At 50.8% G+C, this 26,218-nt stretch overlaps 1 protein-coding gene across 6 annotated transcripts in view; it reads left to right on the forward strand.

Moving 5' to 3' along the window:
* Nucleotides 1-10,182: 10,182 nt before the first annotated feature.
* The window catches only part of MYO18A (myosin XVIIIA), a 90,022-nt gene continuing 73,986 nt past the window's right edge, over nucleotides 10,183-26,218 (forward strand). For 5 of the 6 annotated variants that reach the window (XR_550075.1, XM_008566346.1, XM_008566348.1 and 2 more), the window contains exon 1: nucleotides 10,246-11,272. Coding sequence is in view for 5 of the 6 variants with exons in the window: in XM_008566346.1 (XP_008564568.1) it covers nucleotides 10,274-11,272 (999 nt within the window). In the remaining variant the exon portion in view is untranslated. Of the gene's footprint in view, nucleotides 11,273-26,218 lie in introns of all 6 variants that reach the window. The other variant, XM_008566349.1, reaches the window with a different exon arrangement.

The raw sequence follows: 26,218 nt of genomic DNA on the forward strand, positions 1-26,218 counted from the left end.
TGGAAGCAGCGGCCCGGACTCCCCTCTCCCGTCCCTGGCGGCGCGGCGGAGCTCGACGCCCGGGGGGGGGGGACGGCCGGGACGGGCGGGGAGGGGGAGCACCGACCCCTTTCGCCAGCCCGGAGGGCGCAGGGAGGCAGGACAGGGCGGCCTTCAGTTTGAGGGGATTGGGGGCTTGGAGGAGACCAGGTGGCCCAGAGCTGCGGGCTGCGGGCTGCAGCCTCGGGGGTGGGCGGCTGTTCGGGCTGGGCCCAGGCCCCCGATAGAGCGCTCGAGCGAGGAGCTGAGGAGGGCAGTGGGGAGGGCCAGCACCTCCACGGAGCCCTTTATCCCTCCCAGCGGCCTTCACTCTTTCACTGCCAGGCCGACAGCGGGCTCCTCTCAAAGGAGCAGCTGCTAGACAGCTGGCAAAACAATGGAGACCCCGCTTCTCCGCGCCCCCTCTCCTTGGGACAGAAAATGGGGTGGGGGGGGTGAGTGGCAGACTTCAGGCATTAGGGAGGTCAGGCAGTCCCCTGTGACTGGGTGCTCACCTCACCTTTCCCTGCTAAGGGGTGGGGTGTGTATGGGTAGGTCGGACAGCCTGCTCCAGGCCTCTGGGACAGACCGCCCTGACGCCCCGCCCTGCTAACCTGTCATGCCAGTTGTTTCGCCAATGGGAAAGGGAGGCGATAGGGTTAGCTGCACCCCCCACCCTCCCCACCCCAGTGCTGGGGGTGAGGACGCTGCTTGGTACCAAACCTGGTGAGGAGTGGGTCGTGTTCCTTGCTGAGATAAGGCCTACAGGACACACCACACATTGGGGCTTTGTTGTGGGGGTGGAGTTGGGGGTGTCGCCCTGTTGCAAGGCACGTGTGTCCTGCTGATTAGTAGGAAAGGTTGCCGCCAGAATGAGCCTGAGGTAGGGAGGAAGACAGCCAATTTGTTTTTAAACCGGTACTCATTTTGCCTGATCACTTGGCCAACAGGGGCATGTGTTTGGCAGTGGCCTCATAGTTTGCATTTGTGTGGGGAGGGCTGGGAGGATGCTTCCTGGGAGGGACTCTCCTGCCTAGGGCCTTCCTGCCCTCAGACTGTCCCCGAAAATTAGAGAATTGTGTTCCCTTCCCCCTTCGCCTTGCCAGTGACTTGGGCTAGTTTTCGTGGGTTTGTTTTGACTCCTGGAGTCCCTGGCATGTCTGTGGCTGAGGAGGCCTAGTAAATGCTCCTATGGAAAGTGAACTGTAACGAAGTGTGTGTGAATTGGGGCGGTGCTGGAAGGGAGGGTAGGTCACCAGGGCGATTAAGAGCAAGATCACCTTAGCAGGACATTGATCTAGAGGACATTGAATCAAGCTGCCTTTCCATATGCTTACCAGATCCTGAGCCCTTTTCTTGAGCAGATTGATATCCTGTTGTCATGGCAACACGTCTGGCCTAATGTTCCCCACCCTTTTTGGTTCAGGGGCTACTTTCTATTTGGGGATATTGAAAGTTGCTCTCCTGAGGTCTCTGGCTTCCTGACAAGCCTTGCTGGCTCTTTGTCAATGGCCTGCCACCTCCTTAGCTTCCTCTCTGTCTTTTTGTGATGAGGGCTTTCCAGGAAACATCCTTCTGGTTGCTGGACATGACATGACTGTTTATATATAGCCTCTGGTGGAGGTATGCTTGTCCATTAGGGTTTGAGGACATTGGAGTTGGGGCTTCAATTCCAGGAAGGCAATGGCTTTGTGGGGAGCTGTTGTGTTGGGAGGATTAGGGGAATGAGAGGATTGTCAGTGGGGGTGGAGAGTGGGAGTGGGAGGGATCACAGACTGGAGGTCACATCCTTTGGGAGCTTCGAACTTTGAACAGTTGATGACCTGGTGCCTGGAAGCTCTGAGTGCCTAGTTTGTTTACTTGCTCCCAACCTGGCTCAGGTGCCCGAGGACTTCCTCTTGTGTTCCAGACTCTCTTCACATGGATTATGCCCTTCCTGACTCCTGCCTGGTCTCTCCACCTCACTCCTGGGCAGTCTGGGCAGCCAGCCTGTTGTCTGGAGCCCCTTTCACTGGCCCTGCTTGAGGCTGCTCATTGAGGAGTGCATGTGTCTTTAGAAGTTGGGCCTGGAAACTCTGGGGTCCCCCAGTGGCAGGTACCTGACAGAGAACTGGGTGGGGCAGAACCAGTGGGGCTTATGTGAAAGGGAGAATCCACCCAGCTAGGGTGGAGCAGGGAGTTGTTGGAACTCAGGAAGCCTTGATCTGGACTTGGTGTGTCATAGGTCTCCGGGGCAGCAGGGCAGTTCTTGCTTCTTCAAACCAGAGGACTGTCCCCAGCCAGACCCCCTCACCTGGGGTGGATGACACAGGCAGGAACCAGAGCATCTATGTGAGCTGGGTCCTGTTGATGGCCCTGGGCCCCTGGCCTTGTCCCAGGCCTCTCCTGGGTGTGGTGGGTAAAGCTGAGGGGCTTTGGCCTGATGTTGTTTAAAGGTATGAGGGGATGGGAGGGTCCAGCTCACTGTCCTGTGATTGATAGGTTCCCAAAGTTCTTGGGGGTGGGGGCTGGATGGAATTTTTAAGTTCTGCTTTAGGGCCAGGCTCTTGGGTGCTTTGAGATCTGCACACCCACCCCTCCCCATCACCATTTTCTTTTCTTTTTTCCCTCAGCTTTATTGAGGTCATCACCATTTTCTGAGGTAGCCTGAATTAGAGAGGAGGGTGGTACAGAGGTAGGAGCTGGATTGGGAGGGGTGGGGAGCAGACCTGGTGACCCTCCACCCACCCACCCCCACCCCTTCACTTCCCTGCCCTTTGTCTTGATGTAGGAATTCTGTGGTTTGTAAATTAGCCACATTCCCTTGACATTTCAAACAGTTTAGAGTCAGGCAGCAGTTTAAGTTGTTGGACTGATGATTTTACAGGGCCCAAGGCCCTGTCTCTCTGCCAGGTCACTTAGAAGGGATTATTTTTATTATTCTCTACGGTATACAGAGATGTTGGATGATGGGCTCAAGGTCACACAGCAAGTGCAAGGCAGAGCAGGATTAGAACCTGCAGTTTGCGGTTGAGTAGAATACCTTTCCAGCAGAGGCTTGGGGCCAAGTCTGAGCTCTCAGGCTTTTGGAGATTTTACAGTTGAAATAGTGGAGGCCTAGAGAGGGGACAAGACTTGCTCAAGGTCATACCGAGGGGGCTGGGGTGCGGCAGGGAGTGTTAGCCGAGTCACGGCCCGGCGGGCTTCGGCAGGCCCCGTTTGGGGCCGAGGCGGTGCACCTGGCCGAGCAGCAGGGGACCTGGCTGGCCTGCTGGCACTTCTCCCGCTTTCGTTTCTCCGGGGGCCCACGGGATTGCTGCGTTCCAGGAGAGACCGACTCGCAGCGGGGCTGCGGATGCGCCTGCCGGGCCGCCTGGGGATGCCGAGGGGCGCCCGGCTCCCAGCGCTGCGGCGGGCGGGCCGGCTGATGTCATGCGAGAAGCGTGCAGTCGAGTGAGGGAGCATACCTGGAGCCAGACGAGCTCCGTGTGACCTGGCACTGAGTCACCGGGTGCTGCGGAGCTCAGCAGAACCGGCCCGGAGGAGGCTCGGTGGCGGCGACCGGCCGCTCCCCTTGGGCCGCCGGGCACAAGGATGCCCACTCTCACCACTCCAATTTAACAAAGCTCTGGAAGTCTTCACTGGAGCAATTAAGAAAGAGAAAGAAATAAAGGGCATCCAAATTGGAAAGAGGAAGTCAAAGCATCCCTGGTGCGGCCAGCGCTAGGGTCCTGGGGCTGTAGGAAACAGCCGCTCAGGGAGGTCAGAGGCCAAGGGAGAGAGGCCGGCTCTCTCGGGAAAGTATTTCCTCTGTATTTATTTATGAGTGTGGGGTGGGGGTGGGGGACTGACCTAAGTATCCACCCGCAGCAGCCAAGTCTAGGGACGTGTTTGGGGACGCTAAAGTTATAGTTTCCATTTCCTGGGGTTTCTACTCTGCCAGCTGCTGGGTGACCCACTTAAATCTGTCCCCACTTAAGGCCACAAGGCACCAATGAGATCTGTTTTAACCAAGTCCCCCAAGTCACTGAAACTTTTTCAGGACATAAAGGCAAGCCTTAAACGGACCATTGCAAACCCCGTTTACGTCTTTAATGCTAATGGATTGCTTGCTACTTTGTCAAGACTATTTTTCTTTCTTTTTTAAAAATCTTTAAATTCACGATAGTAAAAAGTGCTGGAAAAAAGTTGAATCAGTAGGAAGTGTATTAGGTAGAAACCTAAAGTGTTACCCCTCTTTCCCTCTACTCCCCAGAGATAACCAGGTAAATTTTTGTAATGGATCTTTCCAGACTATTTTTTAAAAGCTTTTTATATACCATGATACTTCAAAAGGTTCATGGAAAGATTCATATTATCTTTTCTTTTCTCTTTTTTTAATATATTTTTCCTTTTTTCATTGTTTTCTACTTCTATTTTTCCACAAAGCTTTTGAAGTACCCTCGTATATTTTATGCATTATATATTTATAATTCAGTATACATTGTATAAAAATATTTTATGTAAATATATATTTTTAAATTTTCCATAGGAAAGAAAGAGCATACAGAAAAATAAAAGAAAAATTACACATAATCCCGCTACCCAAATGCCCTAGGATTTAATACAAACACACACTCTCTCACACACACATACACACCCCTGCCAGCTGAATATTCTCATTGTAAAAAATTAAAATTATCGATGAGTCACAAGTCTGCTTTGACCCTTCTAAAATCTTCAGTATTCTCCCTGGAACATACATTTTTCTATGCCTATGCAAATAATATACATAATGTACATATATATTCATGTGCATATACACAGTTTTTAAAAACTATTGCAAAATTATATACTATCCTGCAACTTGCTTTTTTCACTTAACAATATAGTATGGAGTCTTTTCAGGTCGGTATATACAAATCTACTTTATTCTTTTCAATAACTGCCTCGTTGTTCTCTAATTTAGGTATTCCTCTAGTGAGGAATATTTGTATTTATACACTTGCTATAATAAGCAATGCTGCAAAGATTAGCTATGTTTAGTTTGTGAATATATCTGTACATGTCCTATAAGTGGAATTATCCAAAGAATACGTATTTAAATATTTTCATAGATACCACCCATTGCCCTCCTAAAAGATTACACCAATTTATACTCCTACCAATGTCTATGAGACTCTCTGTGTCCTATTCCCTAATTGGTTGATGTTACCCATCTTGATAGTTTTTACTAAACTGCTAAGTGAAAAATAGTATATCTCTATTTCACATGTCTGTGAATATTACTGAAGCTGAATATCTGTTCATGTTTTTTGGCTATTTGTATTTCTGCATCTATGAATTGCCTGTTTGTATCCTTGGCATTAGCTATATGAGGCCTCTGGACTCAAGCTAGTGTGATCCACCTTGGCTGTGTGCTCACTGGGATGCCTTCACTTTTTCGGCTTTACATTCCATATAAATGGTCTTGACTTATTTTAGTCACACTGTGCTAATAATCATTGGGGCACATTATTATCCTTCCTACCATCCCATTTAGATGATTAAAAGGTGCCCTGATAATATTAGGTACCATTCTTGAAGGCCTTCTATGTGCGAGACATTATACGAAGGGCTTATATAAGTATTTTTGTTTAATTCCCATACCTTATGCGGTAGGTACTGTTGTTATCTCCATTTTACAGATGGGGAAATGGAGGCATAGAGGCCTTGAGTGACTTGCCCAAGATTGTATAGCTCTTAACTCAGATTTGTTTTCAGGTTTGTTACCTGACATCCAAAGCCTGAGCTCTTTCCCTAGGGTTATTTACCTTTAGATCCCTTGCTTGATAGATACATATACCCCCCCCCCCCGAACATTTTATCACAAAGATCTGGAAACATTCAGAAAAGTTAAACAATTTTACAGCAAACACCCCCCCTTCTTAGAGTCTATATGCTTTCCTATGCTTGCTTTATCACATATTGATCCCTTGATCCATCCACGAAGCTATCTTAAATTTTTGACACAACTCAAAGTAAATTGCGGACAGCAGTATACTTCACCCCAATTACTTTAGCTTTTTTATCATTAACTAGAGTTCAATATTTGTTTACAGTTTGTTTTTTTTTTTTTTTTGTCTTTTTTCGTGTCTGGCAACAGATCGCAACCCTCAGTGTCGCGCCTGTACCGGACCAGGACCAGCAACGGGATCGCAACCCTAGGTGCTGCGCCCGCACCTCGCTCAGCCAGTGAGCGAGAACCGGTCTGTATGTGGGATCCGAACCCTCAGCAGGAGCGCTGCCGCGCTCTCAAGCGGCGCACTGCAGCAGTGCGCCACCGGGCCGGCCCCTACAGTTCTTTTTTTATTATTTTGAGTGAATATTTACACACAATGAAATGCACACAGTTTAGGCACACTGTGATGACTGTTGACAAATGCATATACCTGTCAATCCAAACCCCTATTAACATACAGGACATAAGCATCACCCCAGCATGCTCCCTCATACCCTTTATAATGCAGTGCCCTCCCCTACCCACCAGAGGTAACTACTGTTCTGTCCATAGGTTAGTTGTGCCTGTACTAGAATGTCACATAAATAGAATCATACCAGTATGTACTCATTTGTCAAAGGCTTCTTTCCCTCTCACCTGACATAATGTTTTTGAGATTCATCCCTGTTGTTGTGTGTATCTGTAGTTGTTTCCTTTCTATTGCTGAGTAGTATTCCATTGTCTGAATAAGTAAATTGTTTATCCATTCTCCTGCTGATGGACAGATAGATGCATATTTGAGTTGGATGGTCCTTGCCTTCAAGATGCTTACTGTCTTAAAGTGATAAAGTTTCTTAGTTGACAGATTGTACTTTGCTTTGGTTTTAGGGATAATAGGGTCAAGATAATTTAGGTACATACCCTAATGTACATACACACCTTTCCTCCACCTAAAATGAGAAAACGCTTCCTGGAGTAGGGTGAGGAGAGAAAGGCAGAGAAGGAGGTCAGAAAAACTGTAAGGTTACCTTCACTGAGTAAAAGGAGAGGATAAGAAAGGAAGGGGAGGCAGGTAGACATTGCAGCCTGGAATGGGAAGTAGGGAAGTGGTATTAGAGCTGCTGGAGACTTTGGACCTGAGGACAGGAGATGCTGGAAAGTCTAAGATCTGTAAGAAGGCGATGGAGCCTAGCCCCATAGCAAATTGGAAGTTGAGGAGCACAGGAGCCGCAGCAGCTACAGCTGCATTGCAGATCTGGTCTTAGAGGGGAAGGCTGCAGGCAGCCAGGTAGCTCCAGACATGTGACTCAGGAGAGACTCAGTCCAGAGGCCTCACAATTGTGGGGATGGCAGTGGGGAAGGATGTGTCTTGTGAGCTGTGCAAATAATGGTGGCAGGGCAGGGGTGGTGAGGGAAGGGCTGACATGGCCTCAGTCTCTGAAGGTCCCAGGGTTGGATGAGAGGGGTGCCTTTGGCAGAAGGTTAATAACTAACCTGTATTCACTAGAGATTTGGATATTTGGAATTTTAGAGCTAGGAGAGGCCAAGATTATCTAGCCCAACCTTGAGCAACATGAACGGCCCAAGGTCCCCCAGCGATTTGTTGGCAGCTCTAGGCCTAGATACCAGATCTCCTAAAATTTCCAGCCAGCACTGCTCTCTGAGCTGCTGCTGTGACTGTTGTTCCTGCCTGCCACAGTGACAGTAAGGGGCAAGCTTTTGCTGAGACAGGGATTGACCTGAAATTACTTCTCAGGGACCTTTCTAATCCAAAGACTCTAGAATTCTGGGGGCTGTTTTCCGTTGATACTGCTTAGCTATCTAACTCCAGCAAAGAACAAGGATTGGGTAAGGATTGCAGAGTGAGAACTGTGTGTCTTGCTGGGACAGCATTATAGACAGTTGTGTTTTTTGTGGTTGGGCTGAGGCTGAGAGACTTCTGTTTGTCCCTTCCAAGTCCCCAAGGTGGGTTTCTTTCTTCATTTCCCTCTCAGGTACCCCTGGAGCCATCTTCTAAACCAGCCGTTTGAGACAATGCAGGTAGTGGTGGGTAAGGGGTAAGGTGGGCAGTAATCAGTTGAAGGTCTCACATCTTGGTATATGGTAGGTCTGTGCCACACCCCCATCAACATTCAGGGGGAGAGAGAGACTCCCCAGGTCAAAGTAGAGAACTGAAGAAAGGATGCTGGCTGTCAGGCACCCCACCTCAAATCAGTCCAGACCCAGCTGCCAAGATCCCTGGCTATGTGCCTCTTGGGCCCTAGATTTCCTGTCTTCCAACTCCCAGGTACCGCACATGGAGCATTTAGAACCAACAAGTTCAGAGGGAACTTTGTTTTACCAAATAGAAACTGAGGTCAGAGAGGGAAAAGGGTTCATCCTAGGCCCACGAGGAGCTAGTGACAAGGCCATATTTCCCACCTCTTTGGATGTGTTCTACAGATAAAGATTTCTCTAGAATTGCACTGTCCGATCTGATAGCCACTAGCCCCACAGGGCTGTTGAATGCTTGAACTGTGGTTAGTCCAGATTTAGTTGTGTTCTAAATGTAAAATATACACCAGATTTTAAAGACTTAATATGGAAAAGAAAATGTAAAATATCTCAGTATTTTTAATATAGATTGCATGTTGAGATGACAGTATTTTGGATATACTGTATTGCAATAGATAAAATTTATTATTAAGGTCAGTTTTTCCTGTTTCTTTTTACCTTGTTGGTGTGGCTGCTAGAAAATTTAAAATTACATGTATGACTTGAATTATACTTCTTGTGGACAGCACTGCTCTAGAAAGGCAGTGTGTTGGTCTGCCAGGAACCACATGAGTCAGGGTGCTGGGCCGGGGGGCAGGGGGGAAGAAATTATCCAGTGAATCGGGGCTCTTGGGAGTTCCTGGCCTTGATGCCTACCTGGGTTGTACCTGGATTGGGGGATCCCTCTCAGTAGACTAGGGAGCCCTAAGGTCCCTGCTTGGTTGTGGGGATGGGGCATGCAGAGAGGAAAGGCCTGTCTAAGACCTGGCAAGAAGCCATTGCTGGAAGGGGTAAGCTTGTAGGTCCTATGTCTGGAACTCAGAGGGGGAGGCTTTCATGGAGAGAGAAAAAAATTGCGTCTAATTTCTAATTAGGTGGTGTGGCCTACTCCTACTTTTTGTTCCCTGCTAGTTGGAACAAGAAAGGCTCTCTCAACTTCACCCCCATCAGGTTTCTCTCAGTGCTGTCCCCAGTAGAGTGTGCTGGAGAGGAAGGGGGTAGGTTGGTGCTACAGGTGCACGTGCCCCGGAGCTGGGATTTTCTCAGGCTGCCACAACTTTCTTCCTGAGGCTATATTTAGTCATTGATCTGGGGAAAAGGATGTGAGTTTTTCAGGATCCTGTTTATCCAGCAGATGTACCCCACCCCCACCTTGCAGTTGTCTGTTCAGTCTGGAACTTCCCCTTCTCCCTTCCCGGCTTCACTTTAGGCACCCCCCAGGCCCTAAAAGGACCATAATGTTTGCCACTGAATCTCAACATCACCGTTTATTAGCTGTATGACAACTAACATTTACTTAATTTTCTGAGCCCCGTTTTTTTCATTTGTGAAGTGGAGATAATGACACCTACCTTGCAGGGATTCTATGAGGTTCAAACAAGATAGTGTATGTAAAGTGCCTGACATTATGCCTGGCAAGTGGTGGTCATTAAATAAATGCTGGTTACTTTGAGGTCTTCTGTTAGGCAGTAGCTAAGGATAACAGGCTTAAGAAAGAGCTCCATAGCATATGAAGTCTGTTGCTTCAATGGACATGGGCTGTGGGAAGGTGATGGTGCACTGAGTCCATTTCCTTGTTCCTTTGTGTTTGAACCCTAAGTCAGGTCCCAGGCAGGTTGGCTGGATGCGTCCTCTTGCCAGGAGGTCAGGATTCCCAGATGCTGCCACGTGGCACACCTAAGCCTTGGTCTATCAGAGTTTAAAGGAAATAACAGGCTTTGGAGTCTGGGCTTTTACAATATTATCTAAACCTCAACTATCCTTATTTGTAAAACACGGTAATAATAGTACCTACTCATAGAAATGTTGTAAGGATTAAATTAACTGAGACAATAGTATGTAAAGCAGAGTGCCTGGCACATAACTAGCACTCATTGAAGGGTGGCTGTGCTCCTCAGTTAGTTATGTCTGGACTGGAGACACGGGGAGAGGAGAGGCTCTGCTTGAATAACCTTTCTCTCTATGTGTGTGTTTCTGTTTGCAGCAGCAAGGTGGCATTCAGAGGCCCTGTGCAAAGCACCGATAATTCTCTAGGGGTGCCACCCCTGAAAACAGCACCCCACCATGTTTAACCTGATGAAGAAAGACAAGGACAAAGATGGCGGGCGGAAGGAGAAGAAGGAGAAAAAGGAGAAAAAGGAGCGGATGTCAGCGGCAGAGCTCCGGAGCCTGGAAGAGATGAGCCTGCGACGCGGCTTCTTCAACCTGAACCGCTCCTCCAAACGTGAATCCAAAACACGCCTGGAAATCTCCAACCCCATCCCCATCAAGGTGGCCAGTGGCTCCGACCTGCACCTGACTGACATTGACTCTGACAGCAACCGGGGCAGCATCATCCTGGACTCAGGCCACTTAAGCACTGCCAGCTCCAGCGATGACCTCAAGGGTGAGGAAGGCAGCTTCCGTGGCTCCGTTCTGCAGCGGGCAGCCAAGTTCGGCTCTCTGGCCAAGCAGAACTCACAGATGATTGTCAAACGCTTCTCCTTCTCCCAGCGTAGTCGGGATGAGAGTGCATCAGAAACCTCAACCCCCTCAGAGCACTCTGCCGCCCCATCGCCGCAGGTGGAGGTGAGGACTCTGGAGGGACAGCTGATGCAGCATGCTGGCCAGGGCATCCCTCGGCCAGGGCCCCGATCCCGAGTTCCTGAGCTGGTAACTAAAAGGTTCCCAGCTGACCTGCGCCTGCCCCCCGTGGTGCCCCCACCACCCCCTGCCCTCCGAGAGCTGGAGCTACAACGACGGCCCACTGGAGACTTTGGCTTCTCCCTGCGGCGCACAACCATGCTGGATCGGGGACCCGAGGGCCAGGCCTATCGGCGGGTGGTTCACTTTGCTGAGCCCGGTGCAGGCACCAAGGACCTGGCCCTGGGGCTGGTGCCGGGAGATCGACTGGTGGAGATTAATGGGCACAATGTGGAAAGCAAGTCCCGGGATGAGATTGTGGAGATGATCCGGCAGTCTGGGGACAGTGTACGACTCAAGGTGCAACCCATCCCAGAGCTCAGTGAGCTGAGCCGGAGCTGGCTACGGAGCGGTGAGGGACCCTGCAGGGAGCCAGCTGATGTGAGTGCTTCCCAGGGTACCAGGGGTGAGCAGGGATTGGGAAAGCTGGCATCTCCTGCTGTTGTACTTAGGTGGGTGATTGGGGTACCCAAGAATTGACATCAGAGCCTAGCAAGTGTGAGTGCAGAAGACGTGTCACTCCCTGGGCCTGCTGGGAGGAGTGACTTCAAGACAGGGTGCCCTATACCAGATGCTCATTAAAGAGGTCACATCTTTGTCTCTGTATCTTGTGTAGAATCTGAGGACAAGTCCCCAAAGGTTCATCATTGTAGAGTTCTCAGCAGTTTAGCCAGGCTTCATGGTTTGATGTTTCTCTCCTGTGTTTCATGTCTGTTGGATTGACTTGGCTGAATTCAACATAGTGCTTTCACAAGGGTGTTGGGCTATACCAAGTTCTGCCTGAACTTTAGCTGCATCTCTGGAGCTCTCAGGAGGGATCTGATGTTGGTTGTAATTTCTGTGAAAGTGTTCAGCTTCATGATATGAAGATGGGTTAGGGGTTTGGGTACCATATTTTGTGAGCCCTAAATTGGGGCATATAGGCTAACCTGTGCCATTTCCAGATATGAGAGACAATCTGGACACTAAAATATAGGATTTCCATGTTATTTCGATCTTGGAAGTGAAAAAAAGACAAATGATTTCAAGTGAGGGCTGTCATGGAACATCTGGGATGTACAGCTGCTATGCTTATATCTCCCGGGAAGAGAGCCTCAGGCCAGAGCCTCCTCTTGCCCCTGAGTGAACAAGGGAATATCAGGTGTGGTGCACAGATAGCAGGGGCCAGATCATGGATGACCTTATAAATCATGGTTGGAGTTTAGATTTTATCCCAGCAAAATTAGACCACTGAAGGATTTGAAGAAGGGGAGTGACTGGATCTGATTTATAAAGATCACTTGGGCTCCAAGAGTTTTTATTACCTCTCCTGGAAGAAGAAAAAGCATGGCCCTCGAAAAACAGCAGGGACTAAACCTACAGAGGTAGTATTTCTTGACTATTGCTGAAATCTCATCTGTTATCCTGCCTGTACAAAACAACAGTGGAAGGCATAGGAGCAGAGGAGAGTTAGATCAGACATACGTGCAAGCTCTGTGGGGGATTAAGATCCCTAACCCCAGGGGTCTTTAGATAAAGTGACCACATATCAGTTTGGAGTGTCCTGCCTGGAGAAAACACAGAAAGGACAAGTTAACCTCTGGCCATCCTTCCCCTCCCAGCTGTGGGTTTTAGGATTGTCCAGATCTGGCCCCTGCAGCCTGACCAGTGCACAGCCAGGCCAGGACCTTTCAGCACTAAGTGACCAGCCAGATGTGTCAAAGTCAGAAATGGGAGGAAGTGCTAAGGAAGCAGGCAGAGTCCTGGTCCTGGCTTTCTCCCAGGGAGGGGAAGTGGATGCTCAGGATGTCTGTTCAACCTAGTAGCATATTGGGTCTGGAGGGGACTGGGAGTGGCAAGGTCAGACTTTGACAGGAAGTTCGATTCCAGACCTTCCCTTCCTGGGGCTAGGTGGGTTTAGGCAGCTTTGCTAGTCAGGGAGGGGTAGTGAGTAGGAAGGGAGCCTATGTGGAATCCAGGGAAGGACCTGGACTCATTCATTCCAGAAATACGCATTGAGCACCTACTATGTGTTAGCCCCAGACTAGGCTGAACTCAGGAAACCACGACTTAGTGGTGGGGGTGGGGATGGGAGTGGTGGCGGGGCGGTGAGGGGGAAGAGAGGTCTTTATCTCAGAATCAAAGATCATAACATGTTGCCATGTCTGTCAACTTTCTCCCAGGCTAACATTGCTTTTAAAAGAAGGAATTTTTGCTTAAAGAATGAATCCCCCAGGGGAATGTTGCCAACTCCCTGCTGAACTGCCACAAGGTCTCTGTGGGGCCTTGGGCCTGGCATCCCAGATGCTGTTTAGTTTTCTCTTTATAGCACAGGAATCATCTGGCATCTCACATTTCCTAGGCAATTTCCCTTCCCACCAAGTTGCTGCTATCCCATCCCTGGGGAAGTAGATGGTTGTTCAGCTTTGGAGGCCTTGGTGCTTTCCAAGTTACATCTGGTATCCTTGAAAGGCTGGCTTGATCTAGCCCCTATGGGGCAAGCCCATCAGGTGTCCAGAGGACTTTTTCCCCAGAAGTCAGCTTGGGGAATCCAGCAGGGGACATAGTAGAAGACACCATCCCCATGTGTTTCCTAGAGTGATCTGGCAGAACAAGAATACACACAGGGTTGAGAGAAGCCCTGTATCTTTTTCCACCTGGGTAGGTGGTGTGGACTCGTGCCTCAAGCAGAGAGGACCAAGGTGAGCCCAGCATCTACAGTTTCCTGGGACAGAGCCTGGGAGCTGGTGTGGGGGTGCAGCCTCTTCCACAGCCCTCAGCTTCTGTCTCCTCCTCTTCCTCCCACTCCTGCTCCTCCTCCTTTTCTTGGCTTCAATTTTAATCCCAGTTCCAACGCCAAGAAAAGAGTCTTCCCACCTCCTCCAGGCTTCTGGGCGGAGTACTCTGAAGACCGTAGCCCCACAGGGATAGCTCCTGGCAGCCACCCTGCCCGTCAGGCCATCCATCAACTGTGTCACACTCTGTCTGTCCCTGGGGAGCTCAGAGGGAGCTGGCTGGCCATCTGTTTTCCTCCTGCACACAGATGGAGGCCAGGCCCCATGGCTCCTCTCCATGGCCTGCTCAGAAGGTCCCAGGGAGAGATGGTCCCTTGGGTTTCTCTCTCACATGGTGTGTGTCCAGAATGCTTGGCTCACACCTTCTTCATGTGTCCCTGTAGCTGCTAGACAAAGTTCCATTGGGAGTAGGGATGAGCCACAGAGGTAGGACAGACTTGGGGCATGACAGAAACCACTCAGCAGGCCTGAGAGAAGCAGCTCTTTCTTCTGACAGCTATCTTTCCACCCACCTATCCATTAAGTAAACATTTGTTGAGCACTTGCTGTGTACTAGGTCCTGGGGTCCATCACTGAGCAGCATGTAATCCCAGTCCCAGAGAACTCATAGTCTAGTGGGAGAGATGGTCAAGTAACAGACAATGACAGGGGCCGGTCTAGGGTGCTAGGGGGCTCAGGAGAGGGGCTTCAGGTACAGGCTTGAGGGTGGGTGAGTGAAAGCTGACATCTGCATAGGAGATGAGTGACAGGGAAGCAGGAGGAGGGGAAAGCCTGTCATAGACACGTGTCAAGGCCTAGAGGTTGGAGGGAAAAGGACTCATTTTGGGAATAAAGCTAGAGCACAGGGTGTGGGGAGGGAGTGTTGAGAGAAGCAGCAGGAAAGGTAGGCAGGGACCAGGTCACTGGCCCTTGTGGGCCATGATGGGGAATGTGAACTTCACCAAAGGGCAATGAAGCAATTTAATCAGGGAGTGATAGGAGCAGATTTTAGAAAATTCTCACTGGCTACTTAGCAAAGGTAGCCATGGGAGAATGGTGAGGAAGCTATTGTAGGAATCTGAGTAGAATGGATGGAAACCTGAACTTGGGTAAGAAGTGGTGGGGATGGACAGAAGTTCAGACCTGAGCAACTGAGGCAGTCTCTGTAGTCTTGGGGACTAACTGGTAGGGGCTCTGAGGGAGAGGAGGGGTCCAGTGTGACCGCCAGGTTGGGGGAAAGATGTTCTTTCCTTGATTGCTCAGGGAAAGGTTTTGGGGGGCATCTGTATTTGAATTGTTTACTCTTAAGTTTGCTAAAGACCAAGTGTTCCCTGAGTCTGGTGAGGTGCTGGTAAAGATAAGGATCTTAAAACCCCAGTTGAATCAAAATTCCTTCCTCTAGTCCCATGGGAGTGGGTGGGAAAGTCAAGGCCCATTGAGGAGTAGAGGACAGCCTGGGGATTATGCTTCTGGGGAGAGAAGAAGGCTGGTGCTTTGTATTTGTATCCTCACTGGGCCTATCCTAGAGACAAGTGGATTGTCTGGGAGTATTGGATGTTTCTGCTGAGCTCAAAAAAGCCCACCCAGCTAAGCCCTGGTCAATGTGGTTGTCCCCTACCACAAAGAGCCAAAGGAGCTAGTTTGCATGGGAATAGCGCCACCCCTCCGCCCCCAAAAGCACTTCCTCCCTGAGGAAGGGAAGGGGGTTTAAAGGAAGGCCTACCACTCCCTCCCAGTCAAGCCTATTTTCTGAGGCCTGTGATAGTTCTGCTTCTCCTGTTGGACCTTGGCGTTTGTAATCAAAGACTACTTCAGGGCTATAAAGTTCCTTTAGAGGTCATCATGTTTGTATAAATCACCTCCACTCATGAGAGTCTGGGAGAGGCCACGTTAGAGTGGAAAGAACACAGGCTTTGGAGCCAGAAAGACCTGGGTTTGGGTTTTACCAAAGTTACCAAACCTTTCTGAGTCTCAGTGTACTCATTCCCTCAATAAACATTTATGAAGTCTACTTAAGGACCAGGTACTTTGTTGGGCACTGAGGGATTAAATAAATAAAATATCATCTTTCCTTGAGGATGCATAGACCTAAGTAAAAAAATGCAGCCAAACACCACAGCTGCTATCACAGAAGTTTGTGCAGTATATAGTGGGGCAGGAAGGAGGAAGTGGCCAGTTCTGCCTAGGGGGGAGGGGTGGCAATCAGGAGGCCTAGTGGAGGTTACCCCTGATTTCTATGAAATGGGCCTGTTCTGTCCTCCTAGAGTTTGAGAAGGTCAAATTGGAGAAGGATGCACACCCAGCTAACTCAGTCCAGTTATCTCTGAGAAGGGGAATAGAATTGGAGGTTAAAAGGAAACTTGCTTATTATTCTGTATACTAAACTTTGTGGGGTTTTTATAAGATAAGCATGTTTATGCATTAAGTGAGATCACTAATGTGAGGGATTGGCAGGTGGTAAATGCTTAGGAAGATTAGTACCCTTCCTTCTGCCCAGTCTCTAAAGCCATGCAGGGAGGGTCGTTTTGCAACTTCCTCAATTAATCCATCCTAGTGCATTCCCATCCTTGCTCCTGGTAAGGTTTTCTGTCCAGAGGGGGACTCCGGATACTTTTGTCTAAACTTTCCCTGTAGCTCTATCCTTAAAGAAAGCCAGCTGAAGGAAGAGATGAATGCTGGGTGCTCCCTATCCTTTTCTAGCTCTTTAGAACCCAGGCTCTCAGGCTTGCAGGCTTGGTCATCAGGGGTTCTGCAGAATCCTGGCCAGTTGGGACTGCCTGCATCTGTGAGAAGGGCAGGAGAGCCCCCTTTGTTGTAGTGGAAGCCTAGACCTGTGGGTGGAAACTGTATGAGCCTCATCAACCTTGTCCCCAGGGCACCTGGGTGCTGTCAGGAGTGGGGCAGGAAAGAATCCAAGGGAAAACTCAAAATTGTTCTTCTAGGTTTGCCAGGCCAGGTTGTGAGCACTGGGTTTTCCCAGGAGCCACAGGTGGTCATGGAGCAGCTGGGTGCTGCTTGGGCTCAGTGTTCTAGAATGTTGTTCCTAATTTTACTCCAAGTGATCCTTGGAGAGTTTTTTGTTTTGTTTTGTTTTGTTTAAAACAGGAAATTTTTACTTCATTTTGTGCCAAAGCTTCATGTGCCACTGGCATTAGAGTCTTTCCATATGACAGCCCTGGCTTGGGCTTAGCATGGAACCCAAACTAAGTCGTTTTGGTAATAAGGGGCCAGTAGGCAGGTGTCAAGGGCATGAGAAGCAGTGAGTGAAAGGTTTTGGGGAGCATTTTGGGGGTCATCTATCCTGGTTTAGTGGGGCACATGGGACCAGCAGAGGAGAGCAGTGGACTAGGTCATTTCTGTTTTGCCAGGTCTCCCTCCCTTCGAGGGACCATTCTGCCTTCTTCCCTGTGAGATGCTAGACGAACTGCAGCTCCAGTGTGCCCTGGCCACCCAGCCCGTGGGTGGCAGGCACAGTGCCCAGGCTGCATTGAGCTGGGTGTGGGTACATGTCATGGTCATTGAGTGTTTTTGCAGGCACAATTTAGAGCCCTGGAATGGGGGCAGGGTCTCCCCTTTCCACCCTGGCCAGAACCCCTCCGGGCTGCCCTGACACTCCCGGCCACCCTGCCCTCTGCTCTCTTCTAATATCTTTTATTTACATTGAAATGGTTCTGGAAAGTACCAGATATGCAAACATGCTAACTGGGGGTGGGTGGGAAGTGGGATGAAGGGGGCTGTGGGGCGGGTGGGAACACAAGTATTTTAAAAATGCTGCAAATCTCTACAGCGTTTCCCAGAAACCACAAGCACGCGCTCTGCCTGCCAGCAGGGCTCCCGCCACCACACTGCACTAAGCTGCTAGATTCTCCTCCCTGTAGCCCAGGGAGAGTAGCATCTAGGGGGGCAGAGGGGACCAGTGACCCAGTTGAGGTGGGGGCTCCCCTGCTGCCTGGGCAGGCCGCCTGACACCTCCATTGTAGGCCTGGGCAGTGGTATGGATGTGCCCCAGGCATCCGGCAGCATTGTGGGTGCCCACTGTACCAGACAGGCACTGCAAAGGGGTGGAGCTTTCCTGGACCCAACCCCCTGCTGTGCAGTTTGTGGGGTGGGGGACAGCCAACTCTAGAGTCCTGCATGGTGTTTGGCAGCAGCTTCTATTCTGTTAAATACAGGGACAGTGTCAGCAAAGCTTATTTTTTCAGTTGTTGGCTCTAGTTTGGTTGGGAAACTATTCTCTTAGACCTGGGTCACCACTCCGGCTCCCTTAATCTCCCGCCATATGTTCTTCAGAATCAGGGCATGGAATTCTGCCCTAGCGCAACTCAGCTCGGTCACTTTGCATAGACTCTAGGTCCAGGAAGAATTTCGAGTGTTACCCATTGTTTTCTGTATGGTGTCCGGTGTGGTGCAGAGCACATGCCTGCTCCGTAAGTGGTGTTTCATCAATCTGGTTGAGATTCATCTGAACAGAACTGCCTTGAGGGAAGGGCATGAAGATGTTTTACATATATTAACTCATTTAATTTTCCCAACAACTCCTTGAAGTTGGTGTTAGAATGATCTCTGCTTCACTGATGAGGAAACTGGATTACAGAAAGGTTAAGGTTAAGCAAATTGTGAAAGGACTTGTTAGTATTTGAACTCAGGCCATCAGCTCTAACTAGTGCACTTTATAGGGTAGGGGCAGGCAGTATCTGGAAATCCTTATAAATTCCCTGCCCAGCTCAGACCTGGGCCCTTCTGACTCCTGCTATCCTGTCTTTAGAAGCTTTTTCAACTTCTGTCTTCCTTCCAGAAGGGCAGGGGAAGCCAGGAGTGACAGGCCATCCTTGCTCTGTGGATGGCATGCTGTGGAAGGATATGACCAGTGCTCTCAGGGTCTCCTAAGGGTTAGAAGGAATGAGCCCAAGCGGCAGCAGGCAGGATTCAATCCTGTGGGAGCTGGGATGGGAACTGGAAAGGGTGGTTGAGAGAAGTTAAGGAGAGAAGTGGCACCTGCATTGGCAGTGTTTGGGTGTGGTCCTCAGGGATGGAGGGGTGGCACACTATTGCCCCTTAAGCATCTCCCCTGCTAGATCCGGGAAGCAGGGACATTGCCCCTCTCATGTTTTCAACCCATTCTGGTAGGCTAATACTGATCTTTGTAGCACTGGGGGTGGCAGGATCCCTGGAGTGTCACCTCTGACCAAGAGTAGGCTCCTGTGCATTGCACGGGGACTGTGCACTGACTGTTTCCACTGTTGTTTCTGTGTGCATTGTGGGAAAAAGGGGAGCACGGCCTGCCCAAGGGCCTAGCAAGTGGTGGGTTGGCAAGGCAGAGTTCTCATTGGCTCCTGCCATTGAGCCCCTGCCCTTCCTTTTGTCTGTAGTACTTTTCCCTGCCTGCCTTCACGCACTCGTGCACATTGGCCTTGCTTTGAATGTCACTTCCTCAGGGAAGACTTCCCTGACCCTCCAGACCATGTCAGGTCCCCACCCTGGCAGCACCCCCTTTCTTCATTGCATCCATCAAGATTGTAATTAATTCATTATTGTATTATTTCTCCGATGCTGGAGCACTTCTTGAGAGCAGTGGATATTTGTTGAAGGAAAGATGGTTCTCTAATCAGGAACTGGTTTCCCATTCTCTCTGTCTGGTCTTCCTCATTTAGTTCAGTTTTGGTTCCTGGAACCCTCCCTTCTGCCTGGCCTTGGTGACTTGTCTGTAGTAGTTACCATGTCTCGCCTCCACCCACTGACTCTGTTTCTTGTGTGCTTAGGGACTTGGCGTTTCTCAAGAGTGGAGCAGAGGCCCTGTGGGCACCCAGGAGCAGGAGCCTGGGGAAGGAAAGTCCCAGGGCCGGCTTGCCTCCTTCCCTGCACAGGAACCCCTGTGAGGTGCCAGGCTTGGGTAAGAGCGAGAGTCGGGCTTACTTGGGAGTCACACAGTGTCCGGCCCAGGGGATCTTGGAGGAATGCATCTGTCTTATTTGCTGCAGGTCTCCTGAGGGGTTGGAATGTGGCCCTGCAGGGCTCAAGGCTTCCTCTCCCCTCCTGCTGCTTCCCTTGGACTGCCTTCATGCTGGAATGTCAGCAGGCTGGGAATTTTCACAGCAAGGATTTTTCCCAGTCAGAGCAACAGATACCAGCTGGAGCCTGGGGACAGCTCCTGTGGGTAGGGGCTACTGGAGAGGGCAGGGGCAGCTGCTAGGGCAGCCCCAACTGCTCTGCTCTTGGGGTCCAGGCTCAGTTCCAGTCCCCCCTAGGAAGCACAAACATCTGTCTCCCTATTGGGCCAGGTTGGGGGAAGCTGAGCTTCAGGAGCTGTCGGGCTCAGGAGAGGCAGTGGGAGGCCTTGGAGACCAGAGACTCCATCTTTGTGAGGAGAGAACGAGGCCAGCCATCCCCACCAGGCCTTACTTCCCGTGCCGGTACATGAGTCAGGAAGGGGAGCTGCCTCAGATTCCATCCTCAGGTGGGGCCGTGCCGGCCAGACTCAGGTTCTCTGGGGGCCACCTGGCCTCACTGGCAGGAGGTGGCACTGCTGAATTTGTCACCCATACCTGTCCTGTACTCTGTGGGCCCCACACCTTTAGGGCCTGGTTCCCTCTTTTCTTGGCTTTTCCAGCCCCTGTGCCGCTTGCCCGATCCCATTTCTGCTGGCTCCTTCCTCCCACTCCCATTTCTACAAGGAGCTGACTCACTTCCTCCCTCCTCCCCAGCCTCTCTCACTGCCAGGCCCCATGGCAAGCAGGGTGCACACAGGGAGGGAGGTTTCTTACAGGGCACTTCTGGGCTGTTTTCTCTGGCAGCAGGACTAGGAGGCTGCCCCTGGCCCTGGGGCAGAACTGGACTGCAAGTGAGGTGGGAGGAGGGATGGCTCTGGGCTGTAGGGGAGGCCAGGTGTGAATGCCCCCAGAGCCTTGGCACCATCAGGGAAGCTGTTACAAAGCTTGATGAGCACCTGCTCCATGTCACAGTGCGGGCTTGGTTCTGTGGAGGAAGAAAGCTGAAGAGGTCATCCCTGTGATCAAGGAGCCTGTGCTTTCACTGGAATAGAAGACAACTGCAAAAAGATAGAGCTCAGCCCTGGGTGGCATGGGCCAGAAGCCAAGCAGTGACAGCACCATCGGGCAGCATGACACTGTCATGACTCTTTGTGACAGTCTTATGCCCAGCCCTATCACATCAAGGAGAAAGTATCTGGAAATTCCAGTGGAGCTTTCCAGGGACATAGCCATAGCGAGGAGGAAGGGTCTGATAGTATCCCCTTGTGTTAGTTCTTCCTCCTTGGGGTCCTGCCTCCTGCCCTTCCCCACTCTGCCTCCCTCATCTGTGAACTGGTTTGGTTGTGCAGCTGATTGCAGAAGTGCTGGCTTCAGAGCAGTAAAAGGTTTCTTCCCCAGTGGGACTGGCATCTTCTACCTCACCCTCCCCAGAGTTGTCCAGGCTGAGGGAGCCTGTGTAGCTGGCACTTCAGGTACTTGAGGACCCAGCCTATGCTGAGCCTGGCACAGCCTTGCATCCTCCTTCAGCAGGCGCCTAGGTTACCTGAAGGACATAGGCACTGAATGATGACATAGGCACTGGGTGAGGTCCCCACTCACTTGGCCTTGCCTCAAGATCAATAGAGGCAAGAGGGAAACTGGGCCCACTGCCTGAGAAGCCTGGGGAGACTGCTGTGGCCTGTCTTCCTGGAATCAAGTGACTAGCAAACATCCCTATTCCCCTTAGCACTTGGCTTTGTCTGGCAGAGCCCCCACTGCACTGGCAGCCTGAGATTCTAGCGTCAGGATTTCTGGACAATGACAGGAGTTTCTTGTTTAGGTGAGTCTGGGTGGGGGTGGGAGCAGGAAGGAATGAGGCCTAGGCTCGGTTGGAGAAGGCGAGGGGTGCCAGCCTGACCACCTCACCCTCCCTCATAGGAGGTGAGCCACCCTGTGCAGGCACACGAATGCCTGCCTGCATTCCTCTGCCATGGCTTCTTCATTGTTCTCCCTCTGCCCATCATTACTTGGCTTCAACCTGGGGAAGGGAACCGCAGAACTGGGCTCTGTGGCAGGACATCCAGCTTGGGAATGGCTTGGGCGCCATACGCACACTGCAGAATTTTAAACTGGGCTATCCTTTTCTCCCATACCCCTCAAAGTATTTCTACCATTAGTTTGCAGTCCTTCTAACCAGCCCTCACCTTCTCTGTCTAGAGGAAGCCTGGCTTCATACCAGAGGGCTTGGTCTCTGGGGCAGGGGAAGGCAGAGTTTTCCTGCTTTATCAGGGCCTTGGGTTCCCCATCCAGCCCCTCTGTCTTCCTTTGTCTACTGGTTTTGAGGTCTCTCTTCCATGCCTTTGAAAGAGGGAACCACCCTACAAAGGACCCCTTCCCTACCCTTCTTTCCTGCCCATTCTCTTCAAAATCCAAAAACTGCAGCTGCTGTCATTGCTGTAGAAACAGATGCTTGGCAAATATGAAGTTGGATGGAAGGGCTGGTCTTGAAGGAACTGCTTTCAGCTCATTTTAGGAAGAGGAGAAGAAGGCAGCACAGGCAGGAGGGCCCACAAATTAGGAGCTGTGTATGGTTACATGTGTATTGTTAACACGTGGTCATGTATTGGAGAAGGCGTGGCCTCTGGTGCCAGAGTGCCTGGGTCCCAATCTCAGCTCTGCCACTTACTGGCTGAATGACCTTAGGCAAATTATTTAATTTTCTACATCTCGTTTTCCTTACCTGTGAAATGAGAATAATAATAGTGCTTTCCTTGTAAGGTTGTTTTGAGGATTAAATGAATCAATACATATAAATCACTTAGAACAGTGCCTCAAAATAGTACCTTTTGAATAAGGCCTCAAAAGCAAGCATTATCATCATCATCATCATTCATCTATCTTTGATACATTGGGAAGCACTTGGGGCCTGGTAACTTGGTGGCCAGTCTGCCTGCAGGGATGCCATGGGTCCTGTTCCTGGTAATGACTCAGCTCTGCGCATGGGGTGGGGTCGGGGGGGGGGCTGCTTTACTCTCATGCCCAGGCTGGTGCTTCCGTCCAAAGTGCCTTTTGGGTGGTGATAGGGAAACAGGTCCAAGCTTACTCAGGGCCACACAGTAACCTCAGAGTGAGATTGCTTTGTCCTGAGTTTCCAATCTGGTCTAGTTTGATGCCAGTTTTAAAAATTGTGCAGCTTTTTCTGTGACTTTCCCCAATCAGAATCTTGGCTGATGCTAATCTCAGTGCCAGGCTTTCTTTTATCTATTTGTTTTCCAGTTGAACAAACTCACTCTCCTTTTTTTTTTGGTCTTTCTACAACTTATTTTGTTTCTTCACAAAGCAGGGATTGAGGCACAGAACAGAAAGACAGCCCCAACCTGCCAGTTCCGGGGTCTGTCCTCTGCTCCTTCCATCACACATATGGGCTGGCCTGGACGCTCCCACTCGTATTTTCTTTTTTCTTTTTTTCCTTTTTGTCTTTTTTACTGACCAGCAACGGAATCGCAACCCTCGGTGTCGCGCCCGCACCGCGCTCAGCCAGTGAGCGGGAACCGGTCTCCACATGGGATCCGAACCCTCGGCGGGAGCGCCGCCCTCTCCAGTGCGCCACTGGGCCGGCCCCTCCCACTCGTATTTTCTAACTAGCATAGCAAAACCTCTCGAAGTAAGTCCCTGTGATAGAATGTGATAGCGGTCAGAGCCATGTTCGGTTCCTTTATTCTTCTGTAGATCCAGGGCAGGTGGAGCTTTTCTGAGCTTCTCTAGCATGTCAAGCATGCCCAGAGCCTACTCTCCACCTTGTCCTCCTCCTCCTCTTCCCCATTTGGTTCATTCGGCTGGCGGCACAGGGAGGTGTCCAGTTATAGCCCTCACTGCCCCGTGGCAGAAATCCTGGCATGCTGCCCCGGACCAAGCTTCACTGGCCTTATTTGCCCTTGAAAGTTCAGGGCTCTATTGGGAACTCTCTCTCTGGGAGCACTAACATAAGATAAGTCCTGTAGTGGGTGACATGGGAAGCCCTCAGGCTACTACATTCCAGATGTCTTACCCATGCAGGGCCCAGACACTGCAGAAACAAGGAACAATTGTGTGGCACTGAGGGGCTTTCTCCCAGGCCTGTGACGTCTTGGGGTGGGGGCAGGCTTCCATTCAGCCCTGCCTTTTCAGGCCCTTGGCTTCTGGCTTCTGCTCCCAGTTAGAGTGTTAAATTGTGACTATAATCCCTTCCCCCACTTCTCTTTGAGGCCTAGGGACCAAGGCAAGGCACATGGGGACAGGGGTCTAAGCAGACTCTGGGGTGGGGGTGGGAGAGAACAGCAGGTAGTCAAGGGCATCACCTGAAGGAGGCTTTGGCAAGGATGACCAGCACAAACTAAAAGGAGAATCTCTAGCCCAGACCTGTCCAATAGAACATTCTACAAAGATAGAAATGTTCTATAGTCTGTGCTGTCCAACTCAGTAGCCACTAACCATATGTGACTACTGAGCACTTGAAATGTAGCTAGTGTGACTGAGGAAATGAATCTTAAATTTTATTTGACTTTAATAAGAAGTACCTCCATTGTTTCAATTTTACTTCAATTTAAATAGCCACCCATGGTGATGGCTACCATATTGAACAGTGCAGCTCTAGACAGCGCCCAGAAAGAAATGCTTGTCTCCTCCTGCAGAGTCCCCCTGTTGAGGCTGGGGATGGTGGCATTTCCCCTTCCACTCAGGAAGGAAGGTTTGTTCTCTCTGGCAATTTCTACACTTCACCAGCTCTGGAATCCTGATGCCCCAGGGCCAATAGGTCCCTGGCTGTGTGCCTTCACCACTGCAGCAGTGCTTCCCTGCCACGCCAAGCATGTCTTCTGTCCAGCTTTGTAAGATACAGGTGCTCACATGCCCCAGTGGATTTGGCGCGGGCCACCGATGCAGAGGTGGTGGGTTGGGAGGCAAGGTAAAGGTTGCTTCTTCCTTCCTTCCTCTATGGAGATTGTATTTGTGCTTTACTTTTACTTCAAAAGGTTCTGGAAACAGGTCCAATAGGGGCCTCCAGAGGTGAACACACACATCCTAAAATATTTATCGAATGTCCAGTGTTTGGAGGAATCTGAGGTGTATCTAAAGGGCTTTGAGAATAAGCACCACAGGCCTCCAACTCTCACATCCAGGAAGACTTTACTGATACCTTTCTTAAATTGTTGTGGCTGACCCTTAAAATGATTTTCCTTTTTTTTTTCTTCCCTGTGGAAATAGAGAAGAGTTGTCATTTATATGAAAAAGAGAACAATGCTTCATTATGTTTATTCTCTCGTGTCTGTCAGAGGGGGTGGGGATGACAATACAGTGTTTGTGGTGCATTTAGTAGACTCAGAAGTGACCCAAGTCCTGATGGGATTTTGGGCAGGGGTGTGGAGGATTTTCGGAAACCATTCTAAAGCCTGGGCCTCGGCTTTGGATCTTGTGGGAGCTTGGCAAAGCAGAGGTAGTTTGGAAATCCCCAGGGGCCACGAGGAAATCCCCAGTAGCTGAGAGTCCTCAGAGAGCAGCAGGCCTACTGGAGTGGCCAGTCAGGTGGTCTCTGCAATCAGCCAGCACCTGACTGGCTAGTCTTTGGGGACTGACACCTGGTCTTGGTAGAGAAGACAGGCCTAAGCGTCCCTGCTTGGGCTCTGTGCCCAGGAGATGGTGTGGTGACACCAGGCTCTGAGCAGACCTTTGGGTGTGCGAAGGCAGGGCAGGGGGAGTATAGAGGCAGGGGGAGTGTAGGGGCTGGGGGAATGAGGAGCCCTAAGTCTCAGTTGACTGCCTCTGCGACAGTGATATGTGGCTGGCCACCCTATGCCCACTGGCCCGGACTCCTCCCCACAACACAGACTCAAGGCGTCCCTGGAGTCTTCTGACTTTGTATTCGTGTATTCATTCATTCATTCATTCATTTTATCCCACCCATAAGCATTTACTGAATGCCTATCACAGGTAGGAACTGATTTAGGCTCTGGGGATAGAGCAGTGACGAAAACAACGTGGGCGGCGAGCTCATCCCTGCCTCTTCTTGCCCTCCCCTCCAGGGTAAGGCGAGAAGCCATCTTGCCGCTGCGGCCCCCCCAGGCCTCGAGCTCCCCGGGGACGCCTCCTGGGGGCGGGGCCCGGAGGCCAACCCAGCAGAGGTGAAAGCCCGCGGCCTCTGCGGCGCCGGCGGGTCGATAAGAAAAGGGCGGCTGCCCTCTGCCGGGCCCTGGCAGCGAAGCATTCTGGGGCTCCCAGCGCATGCGCCAAGTATGGCCCCGCCCCTTAGCCCCGCCCATGCGCCGGCCGGTGGGTGGGGCCCGGAAGCGCGCGCTACAGTGCGCCCTCGGGGCGGTCTCGGCCCGAGAGGATCCCGACCCGCCGGACGGGCCCCGGGCTTTGGGTCCGGTCCTGGGAGAGATCCTTGCGCCATTCTAGGTTTCCTCTCAGGCTGCCTTCCCCTCCCCGAGACCATTCCTAGGCTTCTTCAAGGGAGTCTGTCCTCTTCCATTTTACTGGTCATCAGTGCCCAGTAAAATTTCAAAAAAATTTGGGCACCTCAAAAGGAACCAGTCTCTGTCTGCTAACACTGTTATTTCATAAAAGAGAAGAAT

The sequence above is a fragment of the Galeopterus variegatus genome, unplaced genomic scaffold (assembly GCF_000696425.1).
Source record: "Galeopterus variegatus unplaced genomic scaffold, G_variegatus-3.0.2 Scaffold236, whole genome shotgun sequence".
NCBI lineage: Eukaryota > Metazoa > Chordata > Mammalia > Dermoptera > Cynocephalidae > Galeopterus > Galeopterus variegatus.